The sequence below is a fragment of the Octodon degus genome, unplaced genomic scaffold (assembly GCF_000260255.1).
Source record: "Octodon degus isolate 3935 unplaced genomic scaffold, OctDeg1.0 scaffold00001, whole genome shotgun sequence".
NCBI lineage: Eukaryota > Metazoa > Chordata > Mammalia > Rodentia > Octodontidae > Octodon > Octodon degus.
The window spans coordinates 32,946,923-32,964,393 of NW_004524577.1; the positions used below are offsets into that span (position 1 = coordinate 32,946,923).

A 17,471-nucleotide genomic window follows, 5' to 3' on the forward strand; every position below is an offset into this window, starting at 1 on the left:
ATCAGTTATGAGGATGTAGGCAGGGCATCCACCAGAGTGAGCTCTAGGAAGGTGGGGTGTATGTGTGTGTGTGTGTGCGTGTGTGGCTGGAGGAGGGGTCAGCTTCCATGCTATTTAGTGAAATTCAGTTTTGTTTCAAATCCCTGGCATTCCCTCTACAACTGGAGAGTACTCATTTCTGTAAAAGGGCTCATATGACTTGGGTAGGCTCCTTGAATATTTGTTCTGTCTTAAGACAGTTGACTTAGGACTTTAATTACATGTGTGAAATAAATTCCCAGCAGAGGCCAGGCTAGCATTTTTTTTGATTACTGGAAAATCTGTCTGTCTGTCTGTCTGTCTGTCTGTCTGTCTGTCTGTCTCTCTGTCTCTCTGTCTGTCTATCTACCTACCTATCTAACCTATCAACTATTTATGCAACCATCATCTATCTATTATCTATTTATGCATCTATCATCTATCTATTTATATATCTATCTATCATCTATATATCTAGCACAGGGGCTCAGAGAATCTCGGGGGCTGTAGTGGCTCATTTTATATGGCCACAGGGTACCCAAATATTTGACCTAACATTTTTTTCTGGGTCTTTCTGTAAGGTTCTTTGCTTTTTAAAACTTGATGTATAATGTCTGCACATATTCATGGGATGCGATATATACAAATACGTATATATACAAACTGCAATGGCCAAATTAGGATAATTAACATTTATCATAAATAATATGTAATTTGAGAACCTTCTATTTTTTTTCCCTCTATTTATTTTAAAATGTGTAATTAACTATTATAGACTATGGTTACCTTCAGTGCTATAGAACATTAGAACTATTTCCCTGCCTCCAGTGGTATCTACTATCCACCGTCTATCTTTACTCCCTCCACCCTTCCTAATCTCCAGTGACCTCTATCAATTTCTGCTTTTGTGATAAACTTTTAAGCTTCCACACATGGCTGAGAACATATGGTATTTTCCTTTTTGTGCCTGCTTATTTCACTTAACATTAGGTCCTCCAGTTCTACCTGTGTTGCTGCAAAGGATGAGATTTTATCCCTTATGGTTGCATACTATTCTATCACATACATATACCACTATGTCAGTTGTGGCACTTTGAACTTGATGGCTTTGGGACTGGGTCCTCTCTAGGAGCTGGTGGAGCACACTGACCAGGGTGTCTGGGTGGTCACGGGGGTGTGGTCTTGGGGTTCTATGTCTGGTCCCTGCAATCTTTCCCTGATCTGCTTCCCAGCACCATGAACCAAGCAGTTTTGTGCAACCATGCCTGTCCACCCTAATGTCTCTGCCTTGGAGCCAGTCTATTATAGGAGTCCCTTCTGGCTTCTCATCTTGGTCCAAGAAGTCAATATTTATAATCTTAAAGATTCTTTATTGGAATCCCACCAAGTTAATCCCAATATACCACTCCCAGTGCAACCCACAGTGAAAGTAAAGACACTAAAACATATTTATAATTACTGGGGAGACAAAGGGCCCTAAGTCCAGCCACAAAGATGGATTTCTAGAACAAAGATAGCTGACCCAGGGTTGCACCTGAGTTTTATTCAGTGGAGGAGGAGTGGCTTGAGGAGGAATGACTGAGAATTGTAGGAAGTAGATGAGTACTGTGAGCTGAGCTAGGTAGGTGGCCTACATTTACCCCTGCCATATGCAGAGAGGATATGCAGAGAAAGTAGTTTGCATTATGCTATTGAGATAGTAGCTAATGTTTTGGGGGACTGGTGTTTCAGCTCTGATGTAATCTTTCAAGCCCCAGGGAGTAATAGCCTCTATCTCGAGGCTCTATCCCAGCTGGCGGCATGGAGCATTGCCTCTTCATCCTGTCTCAATCCGGCTTACATTAAAGAGCAGCAGAGCAGCAGATGTCTGTTACCAGGGAAACACGCATGCCACCTTCAAAGACTATTGCCAGGACCTCAGCTTGACCAATAAACATTGCTTAAGGCCAACTGAAAGGATAAAGAGAAGTCCTAGCCAGTTCTGTATGTATCAACACAAGAAAATGGGTCAGGCTCAGCCAAAATGGAGACGATCACTCTTCTTTCAAGGAGAGCTGCTCAGGTGGTCGTGGACAGTCTATCATGGTCTATGGCCATACCACCCTGAATGCGCCTGATCTCCTCTGATCTCAAAAGCTAAGCAGGGTCGGGCCTGGTTAGTTCTTGGATGGGAGACATTCTATCATGGATTGAGCAAAGTAAACTCTTCTCCTTTAAGTTGTGGTTGTTGGTACTGTGGCTCAGTAGAGAGAAAGCTAATATACCCACATTTTCTCTCCCTTTCTCAACTCCCCCCTTTTGTCCTTACCTAACATGAAGGGACATTCCTTGCTCACATCATAGTTTCTTTATCTGCTCATCCACTGGTGGACACTTAGGCTGATTTTATGTCTCAGCTGCTGTGACTAGCTCTCCAATATACATGGAGGCATGCGTGTCTCCTTTGCATCTTGATTTTGGTTCCTTTGGATGTGTACGTACTTCTGAGCTTGCTAGATCATACAGCTATTTCTAATTTTTTCTTCTGTTCTTTTTTCAAATTTTTTTATTGAGAAACAAATAGCAATGAGACAGTTTCACAACTGATTACTAGTGCATTTTCAATAATTAATACATTGCATATCAATTCTTAGTGGTTCTGTTCTCCTTTTTCCCTTCTCTTCTTTCTGTTTTCTCCTCTTCTTTCTTCCTTCACTCTTTTCTTTCCCTCTTCTAACTTTCCCTCATCTTCATTCTCCTCCTCTCCTCCTTCATCTCAAAACAGTCTTTCTATGTTGCCTAGGCTGGTCTTGAACTTGTGCATTCTAGTGGTCCCCTGCCTCAGCCTCCCAAGTAGCTAGGACTGCAGGAATGTATTGTCAAGTCTGGCCTATTTGCAGTTTTGATGGGGAACTTCTCTATTCCTTTCCATAATGGCGGTACTAATTTCCATTTCCACCAACAGCATACGAGAGTTTCCTTTTTCCTGCAGACTTGCCAACATTATTTCTTGTCTTTTGACGGTAGCCATCCTAACTGAGGTGACATGATATCTCACTGTGCTTTAACTTCTAGGTGATGGTGGCCTTTTTTCATGATATTTGTTGGTTACTTGTGTATTTTCTTTTAAGAAATGTCTATGTAGATCATTTGTTAATTTTTCTATTGGATTATTTGTCTTCTGTTTTGTTTTGTTGTTTCTGTTTTTTTTTTTTTTTTTTTTTCCCCCTCTCCCATTGTTGAGTTCCTATGTATTCTGGCTATTAACTCCTTGTCATATGGACAGTTCGCAGAAATTTTCTCCTGTTCTACAGGTTGTCTCTTAATTGTCTCTCTCTTTTTTTTTTTTTTTGACAAGAGTGTTTTTGATAATTTTAACATGTAAATTGATAGACAGAATAGAGCAGCTTGTTCTTCCCAACACAGATGGGCCTTGTCTTAGTTACTTTTCTCTTGCAGCTGAGACAAAATACCCAACACCCAAAGTTAAAGAAGGAAAGGTTTATTTAGCTCACAGTTTGTAGAGGTTTCAGTCCATAAACATCTGGCTCTAAGGCAGGGTAGCATGGCAGAGGGGCAACACAGATAAGAAACAGTCATGGCGGCAGAAGACAGCAAGAACAAGCAAGGGAAGGTGAGAGGCAAGTCCCCTTTGGCCCTTTTTATCTTACCCAGACTGCTGGGATTAGGGCAGCACCAATCCCCTCAGTGGACTCATCCAGCCACCACCCAGCCTTAATTCCAGCACCCTTGATCTCAGCACTGCACTACAAATCAATTCCAAATTCTAGATGTAATTACCTCTCAGAAGTCCCATCTAAAAGGGCATGAGGCACTGGGGGGATACTTAGACACAAACCATAACAGGCCTCATTCAAGGTCTGGATGAAACAGAAGGCCGACCCTCCCAAGCCAACAGGGAGCACCTGCCTGGCTGCCTTGAAGATGAAATACTGTGGTTTTTTTTTTTTTTTTTTTGTCCTGCCTTTGGATTTATACTGATACAGGGCTCTTCCTAGTTCTGGTTCTCAGGCCTTTGGACTGTGATTACAACTACATCGTGAGCTTCCCTGGGTTTTCAGTTTTCTAGATACAGATCATGGATGGGACTCTTAGGTTTCATAATCAGTGGAACCAGTTCCTTATAATCTCTGTCTGTCTCTCTCTTTCTCCCTCCTTCCCTCCCTCCCGTCTTCCCTCCCTGATTCCTATCTGTCTCACTCATCATCAAATCACCATTTCCCCTCCATCAGCCTCTCCCTTCATCTCCCACTATTCTTTTTTTTTTTTTTTTGCAGTACCGGGGATTGAACTCATGCCCTTGCGCTTGCCAGAGAAGCGCTTATTCTACTGAGCCATCTCCCCGGCCCCTCCCACTATTCTTTCCAGCACTGATATGTTACATCCATTTTTATGTCCTGTAGTTCACTTATATCTCTTCTACTTAGGATGTCAGCTCCCAGAAGCAGGGACCTTGTGTTATCTTTCGTAGTATCCCACTGAGGAGAACAGTACCTGGCACAGAGGAAGTGCTCACACCGCACCTGCTGAATCAGTGACAGAATCTTCTATTGCTCCATAGCATTTATTTTTTTAAATGCTAAAGTAAAAATATTATTTTGTAGTTTCGACTTTATAGTAATGATAGTGCAGTTTTATGTTTTCCATACATCTTTATCTTTTCTTCTTTACTCATTTCTCCTCTGTCCATATGATTTGCCAATTGGTCAATAAAGTAGCAGAAATTCGAGGGGACATTTCCAAATGTAACAATAGCACGTGCCGACCAAAGGGCAGCAGCAGTCAACTCACAGTTTTACAGACTTTTTGAAAAAATGTATTTGGTACAGCATCTCACTATGCAGCTTGGACTCATAGGGATCCTCCTGTTTTCAGCCTCCCTAGCACTGGGATTATAGGCGTGCGCCACCACTCTAGGTCTCTGTTGCTAGCTCAGTGTGCCTGGAGGGGGGTGGGGACAGGTCTAGTGCAGTATGTGGTTCCAGGGATTGAATCCCTGGTCCCTGCACTTGCCTAAGCAAGCACTTAGTTCTGCTGAGCTTTGTTGCTGGTCCAGTTTTAAGAACTTTTAAGAACCTCAGCAGATGGGCCTTCCTTGATAATTTAAATGCGAAGAACCACAATAGAAAGACACTGGAGTGCAGTTTACAGGGCTCATATCTAGTGTAAGCAGAGAGTGACTTGGACTTCACCAGAGTTGTTCTTTCAAAATAACCCATCCGACCAGCTGGGAGACCTGAGGTAGGGCAGAGTGTGACACTCAGCAACACTCTGGGAGGGAACGCAGTTCTCAGACACTCCCTGCTTGGTGATTGGGCAATCCGTGACTCCTAACTCAACAGAGTACCTGCGGCCACTTGCTTGCGGCTCCACAGCATGAAATTTCCTAATGTCAGGAATGCGAAAGCCACCATGATGAAACAGCCAGTTCTAAATGTACTAACACCCTGTGACAGTATTTGGAGACTGAGTCAAACTTTCTGCAGTATTCTGATGGCCTCAGATTTCAATATGACAGAGAGGAATGTGCCCAGCAATTTACTAAAATTGCTCTACTCAGAGTGTGAAGATGAGTTGAACGATGTCATTAAGACACAGCTGGGAATTAAAATTTTTGGGAGGGCAATATCAATCCCAATTAATACAAAAATTATAACAGTATCAAGCCAAAGTATAACCAGTGGGGTTGAACAAGAGCTCAACCGTGTGAAGTTTTAATAAATCTTATTCCTAGTCGGGATTATCTGGATAGATTTGACATGTTTCCATTTCCTTTTACCCTGTTCTAAAATGTCTTTGTATAGATGCATATTAAATTTTGTCTTATATTTGAAAATTATCTATTTTTATTCTTTAAGGCATTACTATAACCAAACCAAGCAACCAAACGAAGCCAGACTCTCTACACAGAATTTGGTAGCAGAAGATCTAGGTTCAGGTCCAAGTTTTATTAATTACTAGCTGTGGACGCATCAATAAGTTGCTTGACATCTCTGAAGCTTCTCTTCCTCGATAGGAGAGTTACTCTTTTGCACATACCCAATCAATTATGAACATGGCGTTTTTACCTTGGGGACTCACTGAGGTGACTAGATTTGAACTCTCAACTCAAGTCAGAGATTATATCTATTTAATAATAATAATCTACCTATTTATAGAATCTATATCTATCTACAGTGGCGACTTCATCTGTCTCTTTGAACAGTTGCAAACTGTACCAGCAGTTCCTGGGGGCAAGGGATAGCAAGGAAGGTCACTGTGAGCAGAGGATGGACTCACAACCCTACAGCTAAGGGCAGAAAACTTCAGGCTGATGGAAAACGGACTCAAAAAGCAAGGAACAACACTTCCACACTCCATCGGGAGAACACAACAGAGGCCGAGCGGGAGCTCTTTTCCAGCTCTTCCTCACTCTCCACACCCTTGCGGCCGGGTGCCTTTATCTAGCTCCGGAATCACCCTCCCCGGGTGCGGGGCGTCCGCTCGCTCCTTTGCACCGCCTGCTCCTGCCAATCCCCGCAGCAGCTGCAGGTTCCGGAGCTCTTGGCGCGGCCATAGAAACTTTCATTAGCTCTCTAACAGAGAACGCGTGCATACCGGGTGGAAGGGCGCGGGGAAGCCTAAGAAAGGCGCCCGGCAGCTCCGCCGAGGACCGCCCAGCGCCCGGATCTAGGCCAGGCGCATCCCCTGGCTGCGAATCCGGGCAGCAGACTCCGCCCCTAGCAGCGCCGAGCCCCGCCCACCCACCGGATTTCCCGGTCACGTGCCTCCACTCCGTCCAATCAGCGTCGGGAGCCCGCAGGCTCGAGATTCAAACTGGGGCGCTGCGGGCCGAGGCTACCGGCGCTGGCTCCGCGGCAGGGGCAGCCCGGCCATGGAGCACCGCCTTGTGGGGCCTGGGCCGTACCGGGCCACTAAGCTGGTGAGTGTGTGCGGGCCTGGGCTGAGCCGCCGGGCGGAGGTGCGCCGCTGCGGCTGCTGCTGTTCTCCGCCCGAAGCTCACCGTAGGGCGAGCGGGGCGCGTGTAGCTCCGACCCCGAGATGGAGGGGTGCAGGCTTCGCAGAAAAGAACAGGGCCTCCCCACTTACAGCGCCGCCGCCGGGCCCATGCCCTGCCCCTTTGTCCTTTGGAGCCCGAGGCCTGCGTCTGGGAGCGCGACGACCCCGCCTGCAGCCTTGGGGCGCCCCACCCCGGGTCGGGCGAGGCGGGTCTCTGCCCTGGTAACGGTGCCTGAGCCGGGGTGGGGCGCCCCGACCGCCCTTCCGGCCCGCGGCGTTTCTGTGGGCGCTGGCCTCCCTGCGGGTCTGCAAGCGCTTTGACGTTCAGAGGGGAGCTTGATGGGCTTTACAGCCTGGAACGAGCAGCCTCGGTGATTTCTGACTCGGGTGACTAGCGCGGTGGAGTTAGCGGTACCGCCTTGGTCTGTGCTCGTCAACTTTTTTGCAGACTTTGTAGGGATGTTTTATGGTAATTTGGAGGGAGGCAGTAGACTGCTTGGTCTGTTAAACCCTGGTGGCTGCATTTAACTTGGAATTGAGTCTCCGAGCACCCCTAAGCAGTATCCAGGAAAAGATGGGGACTGAGCCCCAAGCTCTTTAACTAGTCCCATGTGTGAAAGAAATGCAAACACTGAGTAATGGGTCATATGGTTGTTTTTTGTTGTTTATTTAGTTTAATTATGGGGGTTGAGCTTTCCCGACGCCTTGCAAGTTCACCACCGGGCCACATTCCAGCCACACCTCCTTTTCTTTGTTGAGCCAAGCCTCACACTGTGGCCCGTGGGGTCCCTGTGGTGGGCTAAGGGCTCAAGCCTGGCTAAGAAGGCTACCTTCTGGAAGGAGAAATTATGGTTGGGACTGAGGGTGCCTTCCTATTTGAGGGGCAGGGGTGGCAGCACGGAGGATGGAACTACACGACTGGCCACTTGATTTTTATTTTGAGACAAGATCTGACTGGACTTGAACTTGCCATCCTCTTGCCTTCACTTTGCAAGTGGCCAGCCTTTCAGGTGTATTATGCCCCCGCACTTGGTTGACAGTTCTTTACTTTTTTGGTTAGGCGCATAGACTACATTGAGAATTTGATGGAGAATAGCAGTCATTTTCACAGTACACATGCTGCATACTTGTGAAAATTTACTTATAATTTTAGGTGCTTGGGGGTGTATGTGGTCTGTGACATTCATTTGTCTTAAAACACCCAGTTATTTGCTTATGATTCTATGGGCCAGCAGCCTGGATTGGACTCAAGTTACTGGTTCTTCTAATGGAGGCCACTTATGTGCCACCGTTCGCTGGTGTCTTAGTTACTTTTTTCTCCTCCCTGAGTTAAAATACCCCCTGGCCAAAGTTAAAGGAGGCGAGGTTTAATTGGTCTATAGAGGTTTCAGTCTGTAGTCACCTGACCTGACACGTGGCAGAGGGGCATGGCAGAGGAGAAGGAGTCTAAGGCAAAGCAGGGCAGACAGAAGCTAGCAAGTAGCAAGCAAATGGAGTAACAAGACACAACCACAGCTCTCTGTTCATAGGCTTTCCTTTTGGGATGAGATAGAGGTTGTGCCTTATTGGTGATTTCAAAAATTTTATCAGCAGTCTGTCCTTATATGTGGGGTATAGGGCCCAAGATCCCCCAGTGGGGGCTGAAACTTCAGAGATTACTGATCCCTATAATATTTTCTGTATTTTGTACTATTCACAAGATGAAATTTATTAATGAAGCAGCATAAGAGACTAATAGCAATAACTGATAATAAACTAGAACAGGTATGACAATATACTCTAATAAAGGTGTCGGCCATTTCTATTTTTGCACTTTGTAGCCATCATTAAGTGAAATAAAGGTTGCTTGAACACAAGCACTTTGACACCTCACTAGTCACTTGGATAGTCTAGATGAAAATGACTAATGGGGGGCGGTGGCAATAGCTCAGTGGTATAAGCACTTGCCTAGGCAAGTGCAAGGACCTGGGTTCCATCTCCAATACCTCATGTCATGCCAGCCTCACCCTGGGGACATGGTGCCAGCCACCGGGATGGGCATGGTGGAGCATGCCAGTAATCCAAGCGCTGGGGAAGCTGAAACAAGAGGATCACTACGAGTCTGAACTGCATAGTGAGACCGTATGCCAGATAAATAAAATTAAAAAAAAAAAAAAAAAAGACTAGTGGGTGAGTGGCATATATAATGCAGGAATGTGGGGCAGACGGATGATTCAGATCCCAGAAAGGATGGCATGAGATGTTACTGCAGTGCTCAAGAAGGGCAGCAGTGAAATCTTTTGAACTGCTACTTTCTGGAAGTTTCCACTTTATACCATGATTTATCATGAAACTGTGGATAAGGGTTGAATTCTTATATTCCCCAGTTGGGAGGGAAATGCTGCCCCCTTCAAAATTTATTGCTAGCACTTAAGGGAAATAGGCTCTGAACCTTGACATGACTAGGCCCTGTCTTTTTTTTTTTTTTTTTTTTTTTTGCGGAACCAGGGATTGAACTCAGGCCCTTGTGCTTGCCAGGGAAGTGCTTATTCCACTGAGCCATCTCCCTGGCCCCTAGGCCCTGTCTTAGAGTAAAAAGTCTATAGCACTATAACTGGAACTGTTTTTAAAATATCATTCACAGAAGTATATGAGTTATATGTCCTATTTTTTTTCTTGCCACTTTTCTTTTTTAAAAGTCTTAAAATTTTTTATACACGTTTGCCATACATAATGATTACATTTATGAGGGCAAGGTTGGTGCATGGCACATAACACATGTGTTTTTTACATTAAAAAAAATCTTTATTTATTTATTTGGTACAGGGTCTCCTACACATGGTGTGCCTGGGGTTCTGGGGCCTGCATGGCATGTAATACCTGGGATGGAACCCTGGTTCTTGCTCTTGCCAGGCAGGTGCTTACACCGCTGAGCTATCTCCCCAGCTGCACAACACATCTTAATTCCTTTTTCTTTCCTTTCTCCTCCCCTACCCGCTCCATCTCTTGGTGCCTTTTTCATTTGAAATAAATTTAGGTGCCTGTTTCCTGTTTCCTTTTTATTTATATAGAAAGTCTATGTACAGACTGTTATTTGAGTTACATTAAAATTTTATCAAAGGAATTTGTAAAAAAAGAATCACTTCTCAGCATATTTTCCCTTAAGAAATGATATTTAGGCCAGCCTTACACTAATCAAATTAAGCAAAAAAAAAAAGAGTTAATAATTAATGAAAATAATTTTACCAAAATTTTCCAGGTCATCAGTTCAGTTCTTAGCTTTATTCTACTTGAGAAACATAATAGGGGCTGGGGAGATGGCTGAGGCCAGGGAGATGGCTCAGTGGAATAAGTGCTTCCCTGGCAAGTGCAAGGGTCTGAGTTCAATCCCCAGGTCCGAAGGAAAAAAAAAATAGAGAAAGAGAGAGAGAGAGAGAGAAACAATGCTAAACTAAAATTTGGGAAACATGGATTTTTTTTTTAGCATGGAAAACGTCATTTTTTTTTTTTTTTTTAAACTGTGAGGAGATGGCAGCTGTCGTTAAAACCTGTGTTTCGCTGATATGATTCAGCTGTGTTTTAAAGCTGGTTCCAGGTAAATCCTAGTTTGTGCCTGGGCCTCTTCACTTCCTTTTCTCCCAGCACTGCTATCAGCATACCTGCTCTGCAGGAAAAGCTGCTCCTCTGGCGCACAGAGCAGGCACTCGCTTCCTTTGTTAATGGCTCACTTGTTCTCCTCGGCACACAAGGTTCCATTTCCTGAAGTACTAAGGTCTTATTTGAAGATAACATTTTATGGATTAGATAAATATTTATGGCAGAAACCAAATGACAGCCCCAATTATGAATATGGGAAGCAATTAACTACTTACCTTCCTGGAAATAATTTTCAAATTTGCAGCTCGTGTGTAAATAGCTCACTGTTATTTTATTTATTTATTTTTTACTTAAAAATTTCTATTGTGACATGTTTACAGTAATGATTAGATTCATCATGAGCAATTAAAATGTCTGTAAGGGAATGCTTTTTTTAAAAAAATCCTTAGCCCTCTCTGTTGCTCCTTCTTCCATGGCAGTTCCCTTAGTTTATACCAGACTTGGGAAGAGCTAGCCTCCCGTTTCCTGATCTCCACGTCCTGATCTTTTTCTGCAGCACAAAAATTGTCTCGAGGTCTCAGAAAGATGAAAGAGGGAGACTTTAAACAGAGGAGCACAGTAGGAGCTCATTGTTTTAAAGTGAGGAGAAAGAAGGGGCCTCCTCTGAAGACTGGTCTGCTGGTCTTGCGGCTGCCTGCCCGCAGGCCTCGCTGCTGCTCGGGAGCAAGGCGGGGGCTTGCTGCAGCCTGGGAGTGCCAGGGCAGGCCGCACTGGGGCCTGTCTCAGCGCACAGGGCACCAAGGAAAAGCAAAACTAAAGCAAAACGTTGACCTTTACTTCACTTTGTGCTAAATCGTTTATGTAATCTAACAAGAGCTAATACAACTTACACACTTTAGAAGACTTACAGGTGCCCTTTGAGTCAGCTCACATGGCGAGGGCACACATCGTGTGTGTGTGTGTGTGTGTGTGTGTGTGTGTGTGTGTGAAGTGCAAGTGTATCTTGAGTGTGGTTTTCTCTTTTCTCCTGTGCCAGTCCTCTTCATAGGGCCACTATTCATGATATTGCTGGTGTTAAGAAGGAAGGAGATAAAATGTCCTGGAGAGAAGGACAGAAAATGCATTTCAACACTAGGTTGTATCTTCTAGTTTGGCTTATGACGCAGAGCAAAACAAGTTGTGTTAGGCAAATTCCTTGTTCCTTAAACTAGGAGTCTAAATTAAACTAGACAAAAGACTTTCTTAATTACAAAACAGATCAGCTACATTCCTTTTACATTTATGTCTTCAAATATAATATGTTGTGGAAAGAAAACCTCTCAAGCTCTTGTTCTTTTTTTTTCCCCCCTTTGGTAGAACCAGGGGTTGAACTCAGGCCCTTACGCTTGCCAGGCAGGCACTTATCTTACTGGGTCGTCTCCCTGGCCCCTCTTGTTCCTTTTTGACATAGATTAAGAATCATTTTATTTTTATGTGCGACTGGGAATAAGATATTGCTGCATTACTTAAGGATAGCATAATTCTTTCTCTTTCTGAGTGTAGTAGACAAATAATCACATAATTATATTTGAAAACAAGTGAGGGCAGAGTCCACGGGCTTTTGAACATCTAAAATGAATGTCTCCTGGATTATGTAGGTGCAATACATAATGATAAATTTTATTAAAAATAAACATACATGAATTTGAAATTGCTTTTATACATTCTTGTTTTTATTTTGTTATAAATTCTTGTTTTATGAGACTGATATGGTGCTTACTGCACCAAGGAGGCAGATAACATTCTTATTTTAAAGAGATATGAGCCTTCAATGAGAATGTGTACTAGAAATTTTCTAGTATGAAGTGAAAGCTTGCATTCAGTAGAACAGTTGAACGCCCAGCCAGAATCCTGATGGGTTGCTTATGTACAGTATTTGGTACTGAGAATTGAGCATGCCAATCACATGCGCTGCTGTGGCTCTTTTTTCTCTGGTGTGGAAGATACAATGAGTTGAAAAGCTCATAATGAATAGTGAAGTGTAGGAGTTGAAAAACATTTAAAAACATGATCATGGGGGAGCTTGTCCTACTGGAGCTTAAAACATGGTATTCATCGTGGATGACAACAGCATATGGAAATAGACAGTAACAAAGTGGGATAGAAAAGGAATGTTCAGGAACAGAATTAAGAAAAATAATACACAGAGTAAGTTAATAATATTTCAGTTCAGTTAGAAAAAAACCAGTGTAATTGGTTTTCTATTGAGAGGAAAATAAAGTCAGAGATCTCCTGTCACACAATAATTCTGGTTAAAGCTTCACATATCAAAAAGTAAATAAATAAAAGATAAAAAATAAAGAAAAGGAAAAGAAGCCCTACAAAGGAGTAAAAAAAATCTTTGATAAATATTTTATACATTAAGATGGAGAAATTTTCTAAAAACAGCGAACCCTGAAATGATAAAGAGATATATATTGGTTTACTTCAAACAACGCATCATCAGTATACCTTGAGATTAAATTAAGTAGTTACTAGGCCAAGAAAAACTATTTCTGACATATGCAAAAGGATTGTTATTCCTTATTTGTTCATTACTTTTCCCCCACAGGGGTGGGGATTGAGCCCAGGGCCCGTGCACAGAGTGCCTGAGCTGCGGCTCTAGCCTCACTCAGTGTTCAGGAATACAAACCTGGTGGTCAGGCGCTGTCCTTGGGTGTGGTGCCGCTAAACTGAGCAAAATTTCCTGACTTTTGTGCACTTACCAGTCTAGATTTGAGCAACTGGTAAAATTGGTTATAAAAAAAGATGAACAGCCTCATAGATGAGTGATGTTTCAGAAGAAATGAACGGGACTGGAGGTGAAGATTGCAAAATGTAAGCAGAATATGAACCTATCTTTTCTCCTGCATAGTTTGGAAGAAAGAAGAAGAGTAATAGGGATTCATGCGGGCCAAAGTCTAAGCTTCTGGCTGATACACTGTTGGAATGTGACTTCCCACAATCGAATTAAATATGTGATATGTTTTAGAAAGCTATTCTATCTCAAAAATAAAGTAAAACTGGCACTTCACATTGTATATAGCCAGGATATAATGTGTTTGTCAGGCAGCAAACTGGAGCCCATCTGAATGCCCACCACCAGTTAGAAAGTGGTGAAAGAGGCTGTAGAACGTTCACACAAATGTTATTTTAAAGTGACTCTGTGGATGCTGTACATGGCAGGCTGTGCAGTTTTTCGGGAAAAGGAAACTGGTATTTGTTGAGTACTTGCTGTGTGCCACCCTGGGGGCAAACCGTAAATGACTGAGCTGAACCCAGCTCTGACTTCATATTTTTCTCACTGTTCAAAAATTAGGGAACTAGGCGTGGTGGCACACACCTGTAATCCCCGCACTGGAGAGGCTGAGCCAGGAGGATCTCTGTGAGTTTGAGGCAAGCCTGGGGGGGTTACAAAAGTGAGCTCAAGGCCAGCCCATACTGCATAGCTTGATCCTGTCTCAATTTTTTTTTTTTTTTTTGCCTACTGAATGCTCCAGTGCTTAACTCGAAGGTCCAGGTCATTATGCTGTGAGCATTACTGGCAGTGTGTTAGGATGACTTAGTATGCACCTGATCTGACAGCAAGGAATTTGTTGTTGTTGGTTTTGCTTTATGGTGATGAGGTTCAAACCCAGGGCCTTAAATCTTGCATGTGCCAGACAAGCTTTCTGCTGCTGAGCTACATCCCCAGCGCGCAGAAGTGGGTTTTGTTTTTCATGTTTTTTTTTTTTTTTTTTAATTTTCCTTAAGTTTCTTGAATAAATTGTAAACAGTGGGATGATTCTCTTAATTTGACTGGAGTGGGCGGAATTAGTGGATGATTCCCAGTTTCTACCTGGCTGCTATTCACAATATATATTAATTTCTGTGAAATTTAGTCTCCAAATTTAAGATTTTTCTAAGCTTCCTGGACTTCGTTTTTGATCACTGCAAGTTCCTAGAGCAGAGCATGGACTTGGTCGAAAGCCCAAGCTTATTGCTGAGGTTGGGCTAACCCTGGTCAGTGGGGACTCTGTTGAGGAGTGTTTCCTGCGTACGATGTGCTCAGTGCTAATGGATAGGAAGGTGGTATGATGGCTAAAGTGCAGCCCAGCACTGCGGTAACCCGCCATCAGCATTCTCTCTGGCTGCTGTAGCAGCCCCATTATGTGACCACTGTCGTCTAGAGACACAGGCTTTACTGCTTGGAGTCCGAGGCTTTCCTGCTCCTGGTCGGCAGCAGCCGGCCTGTGAACCCGCTGTGCTTGACTGAAAGCTCTCACGCTGACTACTCAGTCCATGCGGTATCTCTGAGGAGGTCACATCTGCCTGTTTCCACCTCAGAACCAGGAGATGGTTTTCAATTAATATGCATTATTTGAAATATCTACTACCTAGATATTCTTTCAACTGTCTTTTGCAAATATGCAAAACTATGGTATTTGTTTTCAAAGGCTTATCTCTGTGCTTTTGAGCTCTTTGACTTGAGACATGCCTTGTATTAGTTTCCTTGTGCACCTCTCTTCTCTCCCCAGGGTGCCTCTGACATAATAAACATGTGCTGAAAGAAGTGAGTTCTGTGCCAAAATGTAATAGGTGTTGGGAGCTAGGAAGAAAATGCCCACATGGGAAGGGGGGCAAGGGAGGGGTGGGGGAAGGAAGGAGGAGACGAGAAACAAGGAGAATAGAAGGGACACAGTGAAAACAGAATTTTAATAAATAAGGAGGGGAAGGAGGGTTAAAGGGAGGGGAGGGGGTTGAGGAAAAAAGAAACAAGTTATATCATGTACAGGAACAAATTGCTTATGAATGTGATTATTATATATATCTGAAACGTACAATAAAGTTAATTAAGGAGAGGAACTGTCCTCTGAAATGTGGGGCGTCCAGTGATGTATTGTGCATAATGAACTTGCTTTTAACTATTATTTATTATCGTGTTTTTCATTTATGTAAATATCCGCCAATCAGATGGCTCGGCAGTGGTATGTTCAACAAGTAGTTCTTTTTTTAAAAAATTTTTTATTTATTTATTTATGTGTGTGTGTGTGGCCAGCTCAGCCCACCAGGGGGCGGGCTGGCTGGCATGTGGTGCTGGGGGATTGAACCGTGGTCCCTGTGCTTTGCTAAGCTTGTTCTAAGTAGGTACCTTAGACCACTGAGCCATCTCAGCAGCACCAACAAGTAGTTCTTGAAGGCAAAATGATGACGTGCCACTGAAGAGCTTCGTTTTTGTTAAGAGGTTGTTTTTCTCCCAGTAGGTCATGTTTTTTCAATTGTAAAATATACATAACCTGAAACTATTTCAACTTTTCTTTTCTATGGTACTAGGGACCCAACTCAGGGCCTTATGCAGGTGCGCTGCCACTGAGCTACCTTCTTAGTCTGCAGTTATCCTTATTTTTTTAAAGAGAGTGCAATTACTTTTAAATGCATAGTTCAGGGACGTTAAGTATCTTCACACTGCTTTGGAGTTGTCATCATTATCCATTCTCCAAAATTTTTTTAAGAGTTTGACAGCTATAAGTGCATTTTAACCTTTCATCTATTCAAGCAGTTGTTTTTTTTTTTTTGAAATAGAAAATTGCAGTGAGTGCTATAGATTTTGAGACGTAGCACCTTTAAAAGCACATTAGTTGATTACAGATGCTTTCCTCTGATTTTGCCCTAGTGGAATGAAACCGTGGAGCTGTTTCGGACCAGGATGCCCTTACGGCGACACCGCTGCCGGTTCAAGAGCTATGAGCGGTGCTTCACCGCAGGGGAGGCCGTGGACTGGCTGCATGAGCTGCTGCGGCGCAGTCAGAACTTTGGCCCAGAGGTGACTCGGAAACAAACAGTCCAGCTGCTGAAAAAATTCCTGAAGAATCACGTTATTGAAGACATCAAGGGAAAATGGGGTCAGGAAGATTTTGAAGACAACCGTCACTTATACAGGTACAGGATAGGCCCTGACAGGGACAGAGGGCGAATCAGCAAATTCGGTCAGAGCCTGATGTGACAGAATTTATCGTTCATTGAATCAGTAGCTTCTTCTGTGATGTGTCTAGTGAGGAACTGAGTGTGTCATTAGTGTAAAACTGATGGCAGTTTTTCTTGGTCCCCAAAGCAGTCCTTCGCTGCAGTGATTTCTCTCAGAAGGAAAATTTTTCATGACTTTTGCTCACCCAAGAAGGATCTTTGCAATAACTTAGTGCAAGTTCAGATTCTCCTAGCGAGTCTGAAAGGGTAAAAAGAAAAGCAGCTCCGAGTTGAGCCTGCTGAGCATCGAGGGTAGGTGTACTCACGGAGTCGGTGCCACATGCATTTGTTCTTTCAGCAGCAGAGGGCCCAGCAGAGGACTTGTGCTAGAGTTCTCTCCTAGCTCAGAAGAAACCTGACAATGCAAGGCTGCTTTGCTCCCAGGCCTTCGGATCGCATCTCAGTGCTATTTGATGATACGGACACTGACTACCTGGCAGCCCAGGGAAGCGGAGACCTCTTCCTTCATACTTCTTTCGCACTGCGTGCTCCCTGTGCGTTACTGGCAGGGGAGGAGACCTAGCTAAGGTTCTGGTTGTGGGAAGGACCCAAGAGGAGCGAAGCCACACAGGGCGACAGGAGGAATGGTTATCTGCAGAGAGGCCACCAAGGGGCTGAGATCCTGAGAGGGGCTGGAAAAAGAATACAGACCTGTGATATTTGCCTTCTTTTACTCAAACAGAAAAAGAGAGGAACATTGTCACAGCACCTTTTGTGGCTGCAACTCTGGGACGTGAGATTTTGAGCAGAAAAACCCCTTACACCTGAATCCTTTCTTTGTTTTCCTACTGGCCGAGTTGCTGAGAGAGGCAGAGCAAGTGAGGGTGTCCAGGGCAGGAGGTGCTGTGTGTTCAGTC

At 43.8% G+C, this 17,471-nt stretch overlaps 1 protein-coding gene across 1 annotated transcript in view; it reads left to right on the forward strand.

Moving 5' to 3' along the window:
- Positions 1-6,860: 6,860 nt before the first annotated feature.
- Positions 6,861-17,471, forward strand: part of Depdc1b (DEP domain containing 1B) — an 84,208-nt gene continuing 73,597 nt past the window's right edge. Inside the window, exons 1-2 of the mRNA XM_004623066.2 lie at positions 6,861-6,940; positions 16,265-16,530. Of these exons, the coding sequence (XP_004623123.1) occupies positions 6,893-6,940; positions 16,265-16,530 (314 nt within the window). The 5' untranslated portion in view covers positions 6,861-6,892. The remainder of the gene's footprint in view (positions 6,941-16,264; positions 16,531-17,471) is intronic.